Consider the following 20,696-nt stretch of genomic DNA (forward strand, 5'->3'; position numbering starts at 1 on the left):
CTAGGACTATATATCTATAATATATAGTGTATGGCACTGTCAGGACTCCTAGGACTATATATCTATAATACATAGTGTATGACACTGTCAGAGCTCCTAGGACTGTATATCTATAATACATAGTGTATGACACTGTCAGGGCCTCTAGGACTATATATCTATAATACATAGTGTATGACTCTGTCAGGGCCCATAGGGCTATATATCTATAATACATAGTGTGTGACACTGTCAGGGCTCCTAGGACTATATATCTATAATACATAGTGTATGACACTGTCAGGGCTCCTAGGACTATATATCTATAATACATAGTGTGTGACACTGTCAGGGCTCCTGGGACTATATATCTATAATACATAGTGTATGACACTGTCAGGGCTCCTAGGACTATATATCTATAATACATAGTGTATGACACTGTCAGGACTTAGTAGTTAGGATTTGGTTGATATCCATTGTGCCAGGATGAACTCCAGAAGTCTGGAAAAGTAAGGGTTAAAGCTGGAAATACGTAAGTGTGTCTGACGAGTTGTTAAAGGAAGGGTTAATCTCTGTATCTACATACTTTCGATTTCCTAGAAATCTGACACTCCGTCCACAGTTCCTACCTCATGTCACCTGTGAAGACATTGCACGTTCTGCTGGTCGGAGCTATGGAGCCAAGTGATACAAGGTAAGAGATTATGGGATAATGATCTAGGATAATAATCATCACCTAAGGAGTGGCGTGTGAACCAGGAGATGGACCAGGGGCTGACTACAGAAGGTGACTTGTCAGGAGCTGTGCACTGATATCACATATTGGGCTTTGGCTCCCTCCACCCCACAACACAATGTGACGAGTTTTACCCATGGGACAAGAGTAAGAAATGTCAGGATTTTCTGCTGTGATATGGCGCACGTGACTGGCAGAGTTTGTGCAATTGAGTATGGCGCCAAAAAGTTACCATGGGAGGAGTCGGGACGGAGGGATCTACGCCTTTAGTCGTGTGGCTATCTCATTGCTTCACTGTTACACATTACTCACAGACTGGTTACTTAACCCTTTCATCTCCTGCTAATTCCAGATCTGTGGTAAAATAAAGTTAATGAACTTTTGGGATTGAAGTAAAGTGTCGGTCTGTGTGGATGACACAATGGTAGCATACTTATACACCGTCTACCGATAAGTACTTGGACACCCATGCAAATGAAGATATCTGCGGACGTGATGTACGTCATGCCATCTGCCATTAAATTGGCATTAGTGCACTGGCATTAGTCACATGCAAGATGCCACGAAGTGCAGAGTTGTCCAGTTTCGATTATCTTGTACCATAAAAATGGTTGATCCTTAAGGGACATAGCAAGTGAACTGAATTACCCAAAAATGAACAGTGGCCTATGTGATTATGAAGTGGAAGGTGAACAGTGATTGTCAGAATGTGCCCCGAGTTGGCAGACCCCCGAAACTGTGAAATAGAGACCGACCGGTGTTGGCCAGAGAAATTGGGAAGATCCACATCCAACCGATGGCTGACGTACACCAGGAGTTTCACAAGTATCCGGGAGTATTGTATCCATCAATCCCATCCGTAAGGAAGCGTCTGCTGGGGTCTACCAACTACTGAATAGGAAGAAATGTTGTTTTTCTATTCTACCACCGGTGTCCAAATACTTATTGGTAGACTGTGTATAGCAGACAGACTTGGATATGTAGCTTGTATTGGTCTCCCCGTGTTTGGTGGGTTTCCTCCGGGAACTCCAGCTTCCTCCCACACTCTAAAGATATCCTGATACGGAATGTAGATTGGGAGTCCTATATGGGACCGGGACTGACGATGCCTGTAAAGTGCTGCAGAATATGATGGCGCTATATAAGTAAGATGAATAAATAAATCCTATTATATATGTTACAGGCAAAGTATGAAATGCAAGCATTATATAGAATTCCTGGCATTTTTAGGCATAATATGAAATGAGAGAATCGTTCCGTCCTTGGCCTAGGTATTCTATAGAATGCCCAACGCTATTTAGGCAAAGTATGAAAAAGTGAAATCGAATCAGAATGCCATTTCCCAAAACATTTCTTCAAATGACAGTGAAAGTTGGACAAAACCAAAAACTTTATTAAAGGTCAAATTGTTGCTTTTCTTATTAAGGGAAACAAAACTTTCCACCCCTCCCCCCAGCAAAGAAATTCCAATGAACCTACTTGTTGCGACATGGTAGGCTCAAATGACATTTCAAAATCACATTTCATGACATTTTTCATGCAAAGACATTTCCAATTTTGGCACTTTGTTTTACACATACATTTGACAAATCCTCGGCCGCTGCCACTGGGATGAGCGATCGCAACTGACCGGAGAGGAATTTCATGGTCAGGAAGCGGGACAGAGAGATTATGACTGACAGAGAGTCTAACGAGTGGTCCGAGTAATACAAAAACAATAACGTGAATGGCAATTTTTCTGATATGAAGACAAAATCCAACTTTATTAGATTCTAATTAAAAACACATATAAAGCGATAACGCACTAAAAGGTGCACAGCAGATCGAGCAACAATCCCGAATTTACATAGGGAACCTATGGCCACTAGGCTGGGTCAGGATCTAGATCAAAAGCAGAAACACATGGACAGAATAGAATGCACCTTACTTCACAGGTAAAGCATGGCATGATGTTTCCGGCCACCCAGTCTGATAACCTCATTTTGCGCTTACTGCTCCGATAACCTGACACCACACTGTATCCAGAGTAGCAAAGCTATGACCCAATCTAGCAGGGACATGGTGAGGAATGGGGGTCAAAGCAGACGTTCTGGTTGCTAATCAGAAGCTATGGAACGAGGGAGTGGAGCTTACTGGACACCAGTGTGGGTTGGTGTGGACATCTTTGACCCAAGGCTGGATTGTTTTCCTAGGCCCTTCATTGGTATCCATGTCATCCCCAATATTGGTGCAGGGAGGTGTAGAATACATGGCTGTATGGCAGAAAGACATAATGTGATTGCTGCTCTTGGGGCACAGTTATTTCCCTGTAATAATAAAGCATGCCCTCCATAAGTGGCCATACTCACGAGACACAAGTAGGTGATGGCTATTTGATCAATGATCACCTGGTGAAGGGCAGGTCCATATTTTAGTTCATCTTGACTGTTACTTTCCAATCTGTTCGCGGACTTTGAGCAGAAGATATATAATCTTTCAGTCTCAAAGACTGCCCATCACGGTTGTCACGGGATGGTTAGAGTCTATACTATAGGCAATGTGTAATATATATTTCATGTGGAATGTATTCTCTAACCTGTTGTAAACATCAGTGTGTAGTTGGCTGATTCGGGTCTAGTGTGTTAGCACATTGTATGCAAATACCTCTAACTAGTGAGGACAATGGGTGGAGATAATCTGATCAGTGTCTCCAAGAAGATGTTGGATGGTGCATTGTCCATAGTAGACAGGGAGTCTGCTCTCCTTGGCATAGGTGAGGGGGGAAGGATCTGTGGCTCAGCCCTTCCCACCCCCAGGTATAGGTGTAACAGTTTAGTATATAGTATATAGCTAGCAGTTAGTATGTGTTAGCCGGCCTGTGCACAGCTCTGCAGAGAGCCAGAATTTAGTTACAGGACCAAGGAACCAAAGCTATCATTGGATTGTGACTTCTGTGGACTTATTGTTATTACGGTTGATGTGACCGCCGCCGGCTACTAACTTTGTGGATTACAATAAATTGCTGTTGTCTCCCGACCTCTTGCGTCCCTGTTGATTCAAAAGACCATCCGGAGGAAGACGTATACCTTTGCTCCGTGACAACTGGTTGGCAGCGGTGGGATCAACAGCGGACAGCGAGATGGACTACAGCAGCCCAGCGATTAATGGAGCCACAACCTCAGAATACAGGAACTGGACTATGGCAAGTCTACAAGTAAGGGCCCGGGAACTAAACCTGAGTTACCAGGGAAGAACGAAAGATCAACTGATCGAGGCACTGGAGGAGATGACCCTGCAAAGCGACCATGAGGAGGGCTGCCCCCAGGAGACAGTAGAGATACAGGAGTGGCAGGTACAGACCCAAAAGAGCAGATGGGTTGTTTTGTATGAGGAGGAGTTGGCAGTGCTGGGGCTAGGAGCAACTGCAGAGCAAAGGAGTAGAGCATTACAGAGGGCTCAGGAAACGGAGAAGGAGGAACAGAGAATGGCGCATGAAAAGGAAAGAATGGCGCATGAAATGCGAATGGCTGAGATAACTATGAGGAATTATAATCAAACGTCGACCCCCAGCCCAACAGTGAGAGAACCACCATATGTCTCCCATAAACACTTCAAGACCTTTGAGGAAGCGGCTGGGGATGTTGATGGATATTTTCAGGACTTCGAACACCAGTGCCGCCTGATGGAAGTCCCAGAGAAGGATTGGGTCCGGTATCTGGTGGGGCACCTACGGGATGGGGCTGCGGAAGCTCTCAGAGCCATGGACCCTAGTGATCAGCGGGACTATGAGGCCATTAAAAGAGCGGTGCAGAAGTATTATGCAGTCACTCCAGAGACCTACCGAGTTCAGTTCCGCTCTTTGTCTTACAATGGGGGAAGCTCCTTCCACATGTTCGCCCACAAGTTGAAGCAAGCATGCAAGCGCTGGCTAGAAGGAGAGGAGGCTGTCACAGTCGATAAGATCCTCCAAGTCATACTTAAGGAACAGTTCTTTTCCCAGTGCCCCGCTGAGATCCGTGAGTGGGTGCTGGAACGGAACCCAGCCACAGTTGAGCAAGCTGCTTCTCTTGCAGATGAGGGCCTGACCATCAAGCCGCAGTGGAAGAGGTTGTTTGCAGAGGAGCGGAAAACTACCACAGTCCGCCAGACACCCTTCAGCCAGCCAACCACCTTTCGTGCCCGGCCTCAGGATTACAATTCCCCCTCTACCCCTGCCCCAGCCCATCGGCCTCCAGCTATGAACAACCCTGTCCCTAGACAACGACCTACTGGAAGAATGCTAGAGCGCAGATGTTTTGGGTGCGGGCGGCCTGGACATTTGCAAGCTAGTTGCCCTGTTAACATGGGGGCACGGGCCACCGTGGCATCCCGGCCTATTCACTACCTGGGAACCACTCCTAGGACAGAAAGTTTGGCCCCATTTCCAGATGACTCCATGAATGACACATCTGTTCCACCTCCAGGGGTCTATGGGATTCAGCCTTCCGCCACACATCCCGCAAACCTTCAGAGGAAGCACTTGCAGGAGGTCCTACTGGATGGCCGAACAGTTGTTGGATTCCGGGACTCGGGAGCTTTCCTAACGGTAGCGGACCCCCGAGTTGTGCGACCCGAGGCCCTAGAGGAGGGTCCTGGCATTTCTATCAAGTTGGCAGGGGGTACTCAAAGACGTATTCCTAAAGCTACCGTGGAACTCGACTATGGTTATGGACCAAAACGATGCACAATTGGTGTGATGAGCGGGCTGCCGGCCGATGTTCTGTTAGGCAACGATGTTGGAAATCTACAGTGCCACTTTGTGGGAGCAGTGACCCGAAGCCAAGCTCAGGGAGAAGCCAACATGGATCCACCGGATTTTCTGACAGATGCCAGCCCTTCAACCCTACAACTTTACCATTCAGTACCGCCGAGGGAACCAACACCAGAACGCGGATGGGTTATCCCGGCAGGAGGACATATGAGCTATAGAGACTGATGTGCATTCCCCAATTTACCTGTGTAGGCCAATTGTGTCATGCACATGTTTTGAGAGGGGGAGGGGTTGTCACGGGATGGTTAGAGTCTATACTATAGGCAATGTGTAATATATATTTCATGTGGAATGTATTCTCTAACCTGTTGTAGACATCAGTGTGTAGTTGGCTGATTCGGGTCTAGTGTGTTAGCACATTGTATGCAAATACCTCTAACTAGTGAGGACAATGGGTGGAGATAATCTGATCAGTGTCTCCAAGAAGATGTTGGATGGTGCATTGTCCATAGTAGACAGGGAGTCTGCTCTCCTTGGCATAGGTGAGGGGGGAAGGATCTGTGGCTCAGCCCTTCCCACCCCCAGGTATAGGTGTAACAGTTTAGTATATAGTATATAGCTAGCAGTTAGTATGTGTTAGCCGGCCTGTGCACAGCTCTGCAGAGAGCCAGAATTTAGTTACAGGACCAAGGAACCAAAGCTATCATTGGATTGTGACTTCTGTGGACTTATTGTTATTACGGTTGATGTGACCGCCGCCGGCTACTAACTTTGTGGATTACAATAAATTGCTGTTGTCTCCCGACCTCTTGCGTCCCTGTTGATTCAAAAGACCATCCGGAGGAAGACGTATACCTTTGCTCCGTGACAACATTGACATAGGGAGTTCACTGAATTGTTACGTTACCTAAAAACTCAACATTTGTTGTTTTCATCCTTTTTCTTCAGACAACCCTCAGAAGAAGAGAAGAGTTCCCATGGGGAAAAAGAAGCCTGCAGCAGCGCTCCATCCAGTGCGTTACAGTATATTACCCCAATCTCAGAGCCATATGTGGCGGATCTAATACTATTCACCATGTGATTGTCTGTATTCACAGGTCTAGACATGGACTGCTCTGAACCATACCCTGAATACACAGAAGGTACATGGGATTTTAATTTCTGAAAATTGTCATTGACAAATATAAAGTTATAGGTACCGCCATGGGTACAGACTTTACCCCTAGATATACAAAAGTATTTAAAATATGGATACCTAGGTATAAATAAAGGTCTTATGAAATGGTGGAGATACCACAAGGAGCCTGAGCACCCCAAACACAACACAGTATCTTGGCGGAATGATTCTTGGCCATTGCTTATATGGTCATCAGAAATTGTAATTGACTATGTAGCATATAATAATGGTTCTTCAAAGTGACGTTGACTTAAGTCTCAACCAACATAGCTTCATGGAGACTCCTGAAGTTACACATAAGAGCAGGTAATAAGACGTCATTGTAGTGACGGACATCACTGGGATGTGAGGTGGATATGTTATGTAACATAGCAGATTGGTGGTACCAGGATGTTGGCTCTATGTTCTGTTGGGTCTCCCTTTGGGTTCTCCTTTTCCTCTCACACTGTAAGAACATACAAGACATGCATGTGTGTGTGCAAGACATGGGGATTACCAGTAGATTGTAAGCTCTGTAGGTTCACAGCTCTGTAGACACTGGTAAACACTATGAAGTCTAATATGTCAGGTTTAGCTCCTGTCCTACTGGCTTCTCCAGAATATCACGTCTTGTGTTGGGTCTTCACACCTCTCATTGTTGACTGTATTCTGTTTTACACCACATCCACACAGTTACAGCAGCCCATACTCTGTGGTCTGACCATCACCCCATAAACAGTATCCTATTAATATTATAAATGTGAAAGTTTGTGAGTTTGTGTGTTTGGATGTTTGCATGTTTGGATGTTTGTTCCTCAATCACGGAAAAACCGCTCCACCGATTTGGCTCAAATTTTCCAAAAACATAGTTAATACACCCGATTGCACAATAGGCTACTTTTCGTCACAATAGCGCACATACGTTTTTCCCAGGACCCACGCAAAAAGCCAACTCACATCACTATCTCTGCAATCTCACACACTTTGGACCATAGGAAGCCCTAAAACTTCACATTGCCCTCTACAGCCTCGCCCCTAACCCCACACAATCACATATACATAGACTTTACCACTTTGCCCCTCACCTTAACGATACTCCAGGAGGCTCTCTTTAATGCTCCGGAGCAGCCATGTTTGCCGACCCCCACCGCTCTGACAATCCACAACACCGCCCACCCATGTCAATACCCCTAGGCGGTCTAATAAACGCAAAAAAAAAAGTTTAAAAAAAAGTAAAAAAAAAAAATTAAAAAAAAAAAAAAAGGATTAAAAATTCAAATCACCCCCCTTTCCCTAGAACACATATAAAAGTAGTTAAAAACTGTGAAACACATACATGTTAGGTATTCCCGCGTCCAAAATCGCCCGCTCTACAAAGCTATACAAATATTTTTCCTGTTCGGTAAACGCCGTAGCGGGAAAAATGGTCAAAAGTGCCAAACCGCCGTTTTTTCACTGTTTTGATTCTGATAAAAATTTGAATAAAAAGTGATCAAAGCAATAACATTTCCCGAAAATGGTAGAACTACAAAGTACACCCGACCCTGCAAAAAAAGACGCCCTATGCATCCCCGTATACGCACGTATAAAAAAGTTACGGCTGTCAGAATATGGCGACTTTTCAAAAAAAAGTTTTTTAACACAGTTTTGGATTTTTTTTAAGGGGTCAAAATGTAAATAAAACCATATAAATTTGGTATCCCCGGAATCGTAACGAAACACAGAATACAGGGGACATGTCATTTTGGTTGCACAGTGAACGCCGTAAAACCAAAGCCCGTAAGAAAGTCGCAGAAATGCATTTTTTCTTCAAATCCACCCCATTCAGAATTTTTTCCCTGCTTCCCAGTACATTATATAGAATAAATAATGGTGGCATCATGAAGAAAAATTTGTCCCAGGAAAAATTAACACCTCATATGGTTCTGGGAGCGGAGAAATAAAAAAGTTATGGAGTTTAGAAGGAGGGGAGTCAAAAACGAAAAACGAAAATCAAAAAATACCATCGGCGGGAAAGGGTTAACTTCAAATACTTCTGTCCCAAAGTCACTATGTAAAGTTTCTTACAACACCGTATATATAGCAGCTCAAATACAAATTAACTTCAACACAAAAGTCTCACGTATTCTCTGAATTACAGCAAAAACAAGATACAAAGTTACATTTCATATCCCATACCTTATACACACTACGAAAACCCTACCTGCGCCTGTATATACCCACTGCTACAATCACCGCAGACGAAGTCGCGGGTACCAGCTAGTAGTCCATATAGAGAAAGCAGAAGAAGTCAGCATACCGCCCATCACATCTTTATTACTAACCAACACACTGAGGCTTTTCTTGCCTCCATCTTCTTTCATTTATTATCTTCTCTAGTGAGGTCATCTTAGGACATGTCATAATTGGGAACAAGCTTCAGTCTCCTCTATTGTACCAGAAGGTTCAGCTTGATTCACTCAAGGATCCTTGTTGTTTACAGGACCGCCGATTCTAAGGGACCATTAAAGGGGTTTTCTGCTCCTAAATTGAGTTTTCATCGCAATTTTGATCGCCTACCCACAGGATAGGTCATCAGTATGTGATCTGTGGAGCTTCAACACCAGCACCCTCATGGATCACCTGGAAGATGGTGGAAGGTGCAAGTAGATGGGGGGCATGTGCAACAGTAATAGAAGTGGTACAGCCTCCCCGTCCACTGCATAGCAATATTAGCAGGGAATCGCAACCCCTCTTCTATTACTTGAATAGGCTCAACCTGTACACGCTCCCTGTCCGCTGCATCAGATTCTGGCCCCTGGAGGCTGCTGGAACAGCTGATCTGTGAGGGATCTGCACCATGTACAGACAGAGCTTTGCATGCAATAAAGAATTTATGATTTGTAAAATTTTAGACCCAAATATCTAGTGTCTTCTTTCTGCCTCAGGATCCGGCACACAGGAGATGGCAAGTGTCTACGGCAGCCTGGAGTCCGGTAGGTAGGACAAGAACCTTGGTGTAGAGAAGGAGTCACTTCATTTACTGATTATCTAATAAACTTCTGTGATCTGTAAAGAAATGGATTGTTCTGAGTCACTGGATGAGGAAGAGGAGGAGAACAAGAAAGACAAGGAGAACCCCAATGAAGACAAAGAGAACTACAAGGAAGACAACGAGAACCACAAGGAAGACAACAATAATGGTATATATCCACTAATCCACAACAGATTCGGAACATTGAACTTTTTTCTGCATTTGTATTATACATTAATAACTAAAATAAGTTGAATTCAATATTAATGTAATGTATGTACACATTGACTGCACCAGCAGAATAGTGAGCGCAGCTCTGGAGTATAATACAGGATAAGTAATGTAATGTATGTACACAGTGACTGTACCAGCAGAATAGTGAGCGCAGCTCTGGAGTATAATACAGGATAAGTAATGTAATGTATGTACACAGTGACGGTACCAGCAGAATAGTGAGCGCAGCTCTGGAGTATAATACAGGATGTAACTCAGGATCAGTACAGGATAAGTAATGTAATGTATGTACACAGTGACTGTACCAGCAGAATAGTGAGTGCAGCTCTGGAGTATAATACAGGATAAGTAATGTATGTACACAGTGACTGTACCAGCAGAATAGTGAGCGCAGCTCTGGAGTATAATACAGGATAAGTAATGTAATTTATGTACACAGTGACTGTACCAGCAGAATAGTGAGTGCAGCTCTGGAGTATAATACAGGATGTAACTCAGGATAAGTTGAACACTTTGACACTAATGATCAATCTAATTATTATGTCCTTCCATTTTGTTAAAAAACTAAAATATTCTTTGTTTTTTCATTTGCATTTTATTAATATAGAAACATCCAGCACTTACAGCAGATCAAATTCTCTTACTCTGAAGGTTTCATCTGTGATAGTAGAGACAGAGACCACAAGTGGAAGTCAGAGCCAAGATCTGTCTCTAAACAATGAAAGTCTATCTCAAGGTACCAAATAAACATACTCACTATATTTTCTGAAGTCATATAGGTCACTGATGTACCTGGACCTGAGGATCTTTACTCACTACAGTATTGTATTTAATCACGTAAACTCCTCAACATCGACATTACATCACCAAGAAGGAGAGGTTTTGTATTCTGGAGATTCCAGAACTGATATGCAAATGATAAAAAAATTGAAACAAAATATTCAGCACCTCTGGATATATACAGTATGGAGTATGAGCGCCAACATATTCCGTAGCACTTTACAATTCAGAGAACAGACAATATGAGACATTACAATGTGACAAAGACATAAACATATCAAACAATAAGAGTGAGGGCGCTGCTCGCAAGAGCTTACAATCTATGAGGAGATTGGGGGACACCAGAGGTCAGAGGACTTGTTTGCTACAATGGTCCGGGCATCTATTAATAGGAAGGTTGTGCAACTGACGCTGTATGAGCCGTCAGCAGCCGGTATCTGAAATGCAATGTAACTTCTAGATGGAGAGGACAGGATCTGAGGAACAGAGGAGGAAGGATAAAAGGAGTTATAGTTCTCCACCTCCGCACTGTACACTATGATCAGATCATGGGATTTTTGGGGGGCAGTTTTGAAGCTGCTGTAGTTGGGGATTAATTGGATTGTCCAAGGTAAAGCATTCCAGAGCACTGGTGCAGCTCGAGAAAAGTCTTGAGACAGTAGGGTGATGTTCAGATAACAGAGGATGCAAGTCTAAGGTCATTGGCATAGCGGAGAGGACGATTAGGACAGAGTCTCTCAGGACTAGGTTCTGTTCTTAGTGGTGATACCTGGCATGTCGGTGAACATGAGACATCCCACAATTTTTTGAGATTTCACGTGGCTAAAAAACTTTGTTTCCCATCTGGCATTTATGCGCCTCACATGTCACAGATTGTAGCTAAGGAAGATTTCATCATTTGCAGATCTCAGCAACACCAGCTATTTCCTTGACTTTTACGGCAACTCCTTCCTGGTGTTGCAATTTCGATGTTGTTATGTCAGATTAATTTTTTTGCAAGTACAATTTAGTTATGTTGGTGGATTCTGTCACTTCTATTTGCAGATATATCTTTGACTATAGAAACAAAGAGCGATACGATCACTGCAATCACTATTAACGCTTCAGTGTCACAAACCAACAGCGTTAATTCAAGTGCGGCACGAAAGAGAAAGATGTCAGATGACGAAGATCACGGGACTATGGTAAGATGATCCAATAAACCTTGACTTAGAGCAAGACTGCCAATGTCTGGGACTACAGCTGCCATGATTCCTTTCCTCTGTCTATAGCTGTGTGCTGTTTCCATATACCTTGGCTGTATAGGGTCTGTACAAGTCACTGTACATGTACGACCAGATGATGCTGTGGACTCCAAAGCCTTTCTGAGCCTTAAATGTAAATCTGAGTATCTGGTGGCACAAGCTGGGCACAACATATTGGGCATGTACTGGCATGGTTCTGCAATCTTCACTTTGCATGTGCTATGCGTTCATTTCTGGAAACACCTCTGGGGTTATAAAGCTCACAACACCCCTGGATACATTTCTAGACGTACTTTCTTGATGAATTCCTTGAGGGGTTTGGCTACCAAAACGGGGACACTTCTCTGAGGATTCCACTATATGGCTATCATAGTGGCTCTACAAATGTCACATGGTGCCCAAAAACCACCGCAGCAAAATCTGCACTCTAAAAAACAAATGACGCTCCTTCTCTTCTGAGCCATGCCATGTAGGGTAATTAAGTACTTGAAAAAAAACTTTGAGCCAAAACTTGACATTATTGTAAAAATGTTTTTTTTTTTTTTTTTTAATTTCCATGGCCAAAAAAGTTGTGTGAAATATTTATAGGGTCAAAGATCTCACTACAGCCCTAGATTAATTCCTTGAGGGGACTTTCTAAAATGTGGTGTTTCTTATGTATTGACAACTCAAGACAAATCTTAACTGTTGCAACTACTAATAAAAAGATGGCACCAAAGTCCATAAGGGGCTCCACCATTTTCGAGGATTGACGTGACTGATGTATATCCAGCTGTATGGACATGACTGATGTGTATCCAGCTATATGGACGTGACTGATGTATATCCGGCTGTATGGACGTGACTGTTGAATATCCAGCTGTATGGACGTGACTGATGTATATTCAGCTGTATGGACGTGACTTTTGAATATCCAGCTGTATGGACATGACTGATGTATATCCAGCTGTATGGACGTGACTGACGTATCTCCAGCTGTATGGACGTGACTGTTGAATATCCAGCTGTATGGATGTGACTGATGTATCTCCAGCTGTATGGATGTGACTGACGTATCTCCAGCTGTACGGCCGTGACTGATGTATCTCCAGCTGTATGGATGTGACTGATGTATCTCCAGCTGTATGGGCGTGACTGACGTATCTCCAGCTGTACGGCCGTGACTGATGTATCTCCAGCTGTATGGATGTGACTGATGTATCTCCAGCTGTATGGACGTGACTGATGTATCTCCAGCTATATGGACGTGACTGACGTATCTCCAGCTGTATGGATGTGACTGATGTATCTCCAGCTGTATGGACGTGACTGATGTATCTCCAGCTGTATGGACGTGACTGATGTATCTCCAGCTGTATGGACGTGACTGACGTATCTCCAGCTGTATGGACGTGACTGATGTATCTCCAGCTGTATGGATGTGACTGACGTATCTACAGCTGTATGGACGTGACTGACATATCTCCAGCTGTATGGACGTGACTGATGTATCTCCAGCTGTATAGACATGACTGACGTATCTCCAGGTATATGAACGTGACTATCTTGTAAGTTTCTGTCTCTCCACAGAACAAGCGCAGAGAAGACTCAGAAATCATCCAGTAAAAACAAAATGGTTCGAATTTCAAAATGTTTTTTTCTCGCACTGGTGGTATCCAGAGGTCAGTGGTATCAGAATTAGCCATTAACATGTTATCGGAGGTCCTGATTTTCACAGAAATTAAAAATAACATAGATGAATGTCTTGAAAACCAAGACTAATAGTGATCTATATAGATATTCTGTGATATAAGTCATATACAGGATGAGTGAAAGATACTAGATCAACGGGGATCCGTGAATGTAAATTGCAATTGTATACTCACTTGATCTATATACTACCCTATGTTGCAGATGCACTTTGCTTGACAAAGGCTCACCGGAGCTGAAATGTTGTCTATACACATGGAATAAACTTCACTATTGCTTTTTTTGTAAACTACGGAGTGCTGTCTTTTTCCTTGGCTAATTCTAGGATGGGAGATCAGAGCTAGGAGGAGACTGATTGTCGTGTAGTCTTTGCAAGGTGTATCAGTTCCTAAGACTTTCATTGCCAAGGATTTAAACTGGTCAAATGAGATGTCAGGGTTCTGGACCGCAATAAGGCGTAGCTGGCTCTGAGTCTGTCTAGAGTCTAAGCCCTCAATAAAGTGGTCCAGTAAGATTCGTTCTGCTTCAGCAGGGGGAATAGTGTCAATTTGCTGGACATCTCGGAAAGCAGTTCGCAGGGCTCGGGCATAGTCTCTTACGGCCTCACCCGGCATCTGTTGCCTTTGGTAGAAGTGAAGTCTGACCTCAGTAGCTGATCTGGTCTCAAACTCTTGCTTGAGCTTGGCAAAGATCTGTGCCACATCTGACTTCTCTGATGCGGGCCAGGAACGAGCTTCTTCTGCTGCAGGTTCCTCTAGCTGGCTCAGCAACAACTGCACCTGTTGGGAGGAAGAGAGAGAGAGAGAAACTGGAACGTGCTCATCATCTTCTCCCTGAAGATCGGCAGTGTGTGGGGGTCTCCTCGGTGGCTAGGCAGACTTGAGGTCCCCAAGATGATAGGCATCCCCATAGGCATGGGAGCAGGGGCAGCAGGCGGAGGTACATCAGCATTCTGGGCTGTTGGAGCACTAGCTGCAGGTGAAGCTGGCACACTGGTCCCAGGCTGCTCGCTGTTACTTGGATCGGACACGTTGCAATAAATTGGGGTACTGTCTCTTTAAGAAGCAGATGAATGCGCTGCAGAAACTGCGGCATATGGCTCAGTCTCTTTATACTGCACTTGGAAAGGATATGCTCCCCCTCTTTAGCATTAGTACAGGTATGAGATGCGCTTAGAAGATGGCAGGTTGTAGGTGGCTGATACCTGCGGATCCTCAGTTCTGTATAACAGTTCTCTAGGCTTCCCCTCTGTGACCACAACACTGGTGGCTAGATGAAATGAATACCGTAATGGCGGACTGCTCCAGCAGAACCCACGAGACAACTTTAGTGTACAGCAGATAATGGTGGGCAAACAATCCAGTAGTTAGCACATGGTCCTTCAACCCATAGTATATGCAATAAATGACAGTATATGTAGTATATGCAATAAATGACAGTATATGTAGTATATGCAATAAATGCCACAAAAATCACTTTCCAAGATGAAGGGCTTTCAAAGCATCAGTGGTCGATCCATGGCAACCGGTCAAGATAACAGACTGTCACCACTAAGAAAATTAGAGAAAATCTTTAAAACTTTGCAGAATTTTTAATTACTTATATTTGCAAAAATGTTAAACTTTTAATTATCTACAAATATAGATATGATTATGTACATGGGAATACCCCTTTAAGCCAATAGGACAGGATTAGACTTTAGGATGTTCTCCCAGGCATGGACTGGCAGGAATTCAGTAGTCGGGATGGACTGGTAGCTGGATATAGTCCATGTGAGGTTCTGATCAGCCTGGAGCAATGCTGGCAGACATGTGGACTGGCTGGAAGCCAGGCTTAGACTCCATTCTGCAGTCACCTCTTTCTGTGAACGCCGGGGCTGGACTGGGGCCAAGTCTCAGCTCGCCCTAGAAGCAGCTTGTGCTCCTATAGGCTGAACGCAAAACATGTGACTGAAGTTGCAGGATGCTAAAACATGTGGGTTTGCAAAACTAAAACAAGGTGCAAAGCTAGTTAACCTCTACACTGCTGCAGACAATCCTCAGTGTATGCTAAGAAATGCAGTAGAATATACAGCACACAAAAAGAATGTCTGATATGAGACATTACCACCTGACAATATAAGAGATAATATGGTGACATAATGATGATTTCAACAGAATATTAACATCTTGTTCTGGGACACTACATGATGGCGGCCACGGCTGGACATGGACTCTGATACACCACTCAAGGTTTGTGGAAGTGACAGAAATAACCAAGGGGTGTGGCTAGGCCATAAATAAATGTCTGGACATCCCCTTTAATAATTCATGGAGGCCTCGGCAGGTCTAGTACGAGTATTCTAGGGCAGGTGTGTATCCAACCACTACTTCAACCATCAGACCCCACCAGAAAATGTATGGAATAGAGATAGGAAGATCTTTATCCAGTTCCATACTGCCAAAGACTATACATGTCCAGTCCGTCCACTCTTGTCTCTGCTACGACGTACCGGTGCAAAAATGTGCAGCTGTAAAAGCGGGGGGCAGCTGTAACTACAGACGGAGCGCCTCTAGAGAAAGCGGAGAGGGTTTATTGCCATATATACAGCTATGGGAGGTGACATGACGCGACTCCCCTCTGACCTGGCGGTGTCATTATCTGCGTGTCCTAGAGGACCCAGATCAGCTCTGAAGTTATGATCAGGAGGCGGCATTCCTCCTGTAACTGGGGCTAATGTATCAGGGAAATAATAATAAGTTAAAACCACACTCACAGATGAAAAAATTATCTGATTAACCTGAGTGAAAAAAATGTCTAACCCTCAAAACTGCACGTACATGAAACCAAAACATATGTCTGGTCCTGACCCAGGGAAGACAGTCTGGTATTTAAGTGGTTAAAAAGGAGTTTTCACCACCTTCATCCCTCTGCTTCCTTCCATAGGCTCCGCTCCACTGATTCTAATGAAGTTGGAATTTTTTCTCTAGCCCCCACCATTCCTGAGCAATCATTGCTGCTAGTTTCATCACAATGCTCTTCTGACAGGTGGGCGGTCCTTGTCTTTCAGCTCTATCCTACGACCGCCCACCTGACAGTAGAAAGCATAATTGTGCTCAAACTAACAGAAATGATTGCTCAGGAATGGTCGGGGCTGGATTATCATTGCCAGAAAGCTGATCATGGACAGGGCGGTAGACTGGTAAGAGATTGTAATAGGGAGGTGCAGCGGAGTGCAGAGCTTTGTGAGTAAGAATGAAGTGAGTGGCACAGAGTGGAGGCCTTAGGACGGGTTCAGACGGGGTTTTTTGGTCCGGAATTTGACGCGGAGGCCGCCTCAGACTCCGGACCGAAAAATCGGCTAGCCACGCCTGGACGCCATTTCAGTGCATCGGCATCCAGTCACGGCATTCCGCTCCGGATTAGGCCCAAATGAATGGACAGGAGGGAGGTGTCGCGAGGCAGATGTCCGCGGCTGAATCCGCCTGAAGAAAGGGAATGTTGTTTCTTTTTTCCACGAGCAAAATGTAGTTAGCCATTGAGTTCAATGGCTTTTTCGTATAACACGCGTCTTTTTGCGCAAAAAAAAAGGTGCGAATTATACGAAAAAGCCATTGAACTCAATGGTTAACTACATTTTACGCGTATTTTTACACGTTTAAAATGGACAGAATACACGGAGCGTAGACAGAATACACGGAGCGTAAACTCCCTAATACTCCCCTCTCCTTACTCCCCTGCTACTCTGTAAAAGTCTCTGCTCTGGAGTCTTCAGGGAGCTGCAGGTGCGATGTGAGTGACGTCATCACATCATATCTACCACTCCCGGGGCAGACAGCAGGACAGCTCCTGCTTCACCACTGTCTTCAACTCATCTGCATCTTCCAGACATACCCCCTGCAGTCTGAGACAGAGGGACAGGACCCAGAATCCGGGATGGTTAGTATGTAAGTGTATAGTCCCTGATTATAAATGCTAATTCTTCCATTACATGAATATTCATCTTGGCCTGCATTGTTCTACTTGTGTACTAGTGGAGATAAGGAACATGATGAGGGGTTTGTAAGACATAGGACTGGTAGTTAAAGGGGTTGCAACATTTGGGTACATCATTGTGTGCTGAGATTCTACCACCAAAGACATGATACACCCAACCACTGCACTTACTTATCTGTTCAGACCAGTAATCGCCCATAATGGTGACATGGGAGGGATCAGAGATCGGTAACACTTTTGTTTTATTTTACACCCTTTCCTGCCCAACCCCTTTAATGATATGCTTTTACCATATAAGTATAGGATGGACTGGTGCCCCCTTGTGGTAGGGAGGCCTTGACAAGTTGCAGCATGGCTCAGTCCCTCAGTTATTTTTCTTGAAAATGTCTTAATTCTTCGAATAACTGGGCTCACCCCTTCCCCTACTGTAAAGTAAGTCTGTAAACATGCCAGTAAAGCTCAGATAAGATGGTGATCTCTTAAGTAGATGACCCATTGATGATATAAGTCCAGGGTGCTTGCATCTCTCGTATGCAGCTGAGTCGGCTTTGTTTTTTACAACCGTTGCCTTCCCAATGGTCGCTATTACCAAAGTGTTCACCAACAATGACATTTTCAACAAGTCTCCCGTTATTAGAAATGATCAAATTCAGATGTGAAATTACGGAATTACATATTTTTTGCACTGTGTAAAAAAAAAAAAATTCTTTAACTAATTCACCTTGTCGCTTAGGCTGAAGCCCCACGTTGTGGAAATGCAGCTATTTTTGTTGCGTTTTTTTTGAGTCAAAGCCAAGAGTGGATTGAGCAGAAGAGATAACAATAAGAACTTCCTTATCTCTCCCATTCCTTTTGTAGCCACTCCTGACTTTGGCTCAAAAAACTGCAACAAAATAAGCTGTGTTTCCGCAACGCGAGGCTTCAGCCTTACAGTAGTTTTTACATAGGTGACACATAGTTGTGACACTGAGGACATGGCTAGAAAGCCGCTACCGGGATGTCGCCGATCCTGCAGCTGCTTAACGTCAGCAAGGACATCCAAGTCAGGGTACATCCTTGTAGGGTTAAGAGAGGACTAGAGATGAGCGAACACTGTTCGGATCAGCCGATCCGAACAGCACGCTCCCATAGAAATGAATGGAAGCACCTGTGACGCTGACTTTGCCAGCGGCCGGCGTCACAGGTGCTTCCATTCATTTCTATGGGAGCGTGCTGTTCGGATCGGCTGATCCGAACAGTGTTCGCTCATCTCTAGAGAGGACTGCTGGACATATATAGTCTATAGGCAGTCTGGAAGGAGTTAAAGGTTTATTGAGGGGCAACACGGTGGCTCAGTGGTTAGCACTGCAGCCTTGCAGCGCTGGAGTCCTGGGCTTGTATCCTGCCAGGTTCTCCTCGTGTTTGCGTGGATTTCCTCCCTTTCTACAAAGGCATACTGATAGGAGAAAAAAATGTACATTGTGATCCCTATATCTACATTAAAAAAACAAAAGAAAGGTTTATTGAAATAACCCCAACTACCAGGTCAGTACAGCTCAGCCAGCATGAAGGACCTACCTGTTGTAAATTACAGTAAGGGTGCATTCACACTACGTAATGCCAGCGTGTATCACAGCCGTACACGCCGGCGCTACAGCAGGGCTGCCGAACACTTCCCATTCATTTCTATGGGAGCCGGCATGCGAGTGCTCCCCATAGAAATGAATGGACTGCTTTTTTCCATTCATTTCTATGGGGAGCGCTCGCATGCCGACGCCCATAGAAATGAATGGGAAGTGTTCGGCAGCCCTGCTGTAGCGCCGGCGTGTACGGCTGTGATACACGCTGGCGTTATGTAGTGTGAATGCACCCTAAAGTCGTAAGCCAGTAGGGTGTGGTGTGCTCAAGAAGAGTCCGAAGACCTCAAGGGAGATCCATTCTTTCTATGGGTGAGGTCCTATAGGTGGAACCTAAACTAATTAGACAAATATAGAGGATGAAAGAGTACGCAGCACTTAAAGGATGTGTCCTCCGCCCTTACCAGTAATAGTAGGTGACTGCTATTCTATTTACAGTACCAAAGGTTGTCAGCATAGTCACTCACCTAGCCAGGCAACATCACAAACAGCTTCCATTTATTTGAAGGCCCTCAGTTCACATCTGTGCTGGGTGTCTGTCAGAATTCACTGGATGAAAGTGCTGCAAGCCCGACTTTTTCATCAGGTGATCTCGGTTTCAAATACTTGACAGCCGCTCCGTTCGGCTCTGTTATTCTCAGGGTCCGTTGAGGGCAGCTTGTAGCCCAGTGTGTAGCCCAGGAGTTATGGTTGTACGTCATAATGGACATATCAGGATAGATAGTGGAAACAAAGGAGTTAAGTTAGAGAGATGTAAATATCATGACGTCTATGTTTGCCTAAATATTCAGTAAATGAAGCTTCCATAGCTCTGAAAAACGTATTTTCCTAGCTCTGTGCAGCTCAGTTGATTTGATGCCACCGGAGCATCCATTGTAAAGGGCTTCATTTCCCAGGATTACTCTCTTCCTTGACAGGCATTACCCCTCTATTACAAGGCGTAAGTTGCTGCTATAATTCCTCCTTCGCACACAACACAGGCCTGCTCAGATGTTCTGCTACTGTGAATCATGACCTCTCCAGAGTGAAAGAGCTCAGGACATAGAAAAGAGAGCAGAGCAGGGGACATGTGACACCCATTCACTATAATGAAGTAAAGGCATTTATCAAAGATTCCTGAGCCATGCAGGACCTTGTAGTCACCTCCTGCTTCAGCCCCAAAGATTGAGAAAGCCTCTTATGTTTGCTGCCACTTTGATGCCTCTACTTCTGATTCGCTTCCCACCTTGCTGCTTTGCTCCTGGTTCACTTTGATGGGTCATTATGCACTTTGAACTATCTGCTCATTCTTTTTGCTCCAACAGGGTGAGAGTGGCCTCTCCATATAAATATATATGTTCCCCCTTATACGTGGTTAGAAGGGACAGTAGCTCAGAGAAGGGGAAGGACCAAGTCATCTTTTTACTTGTGTTCTTTGAAGCTTTCTAGAGCAGGGGTCTCAAACTCAACTCAGCATGTGGGCTGCAGAGCAAGATCCCAGCCAGTCGGCGGGCCGCACCGCGGCAAATTTAGCTCCACCCACTTTTATGTTGACTCCTCCCA

At 44.5% G+C, this 20,696-nt stretch overlaps 1 protein-coding gene across 1 annotated transcript; it reads left to right on the plus strand.

Moving 5' to 3' along the window:
* The first annotated feature begins 580 nt into the window (after window positions 1–580).
* On the plus strand, window positions 581–13,699 carry LOC142198466 (uncharacterized). Its single transcript, XM_075269503.1, has 8 exons — window positions 581–676; window positions 6,396–6,460; window positions 6,545–6,589; window positions 9,531–9,578; window positions 9,660–9,785; window positions 10,458–10,586; window positions 11,675–11,814; window positions 13,444–13,699. Exons 1-8 carry the CDS (start codon window positions 615–617, stop codon window positions 13,477–13,479), a joined length of 651 nt encoding a protein of 216 aa, XP_075125604.1. The 5' UTR covers window positions 581–614; the 3' UTR covers window positions 13,480–13,699.
* The last annotated feature ends 6,997 nt before the right edge of the window (window positions 13,700–20,696 follow it).

Source organism: Leptodactylus fuscus, chromosome 3 (assembly GCF_031893055.1).
Source record: "Leptodactylus fuscus isolate aLepFus1 chromosome 3, aLepFus1.hap2, whole genome shotgun sequence".
In the NCBI taxonomy this organism is placed as follows: Eukaryota; Metazoa; Chordata; class Amphibia; order Anura; family Leptodactylidae; genus Leptodactylus; species Leptodactylus fuscus.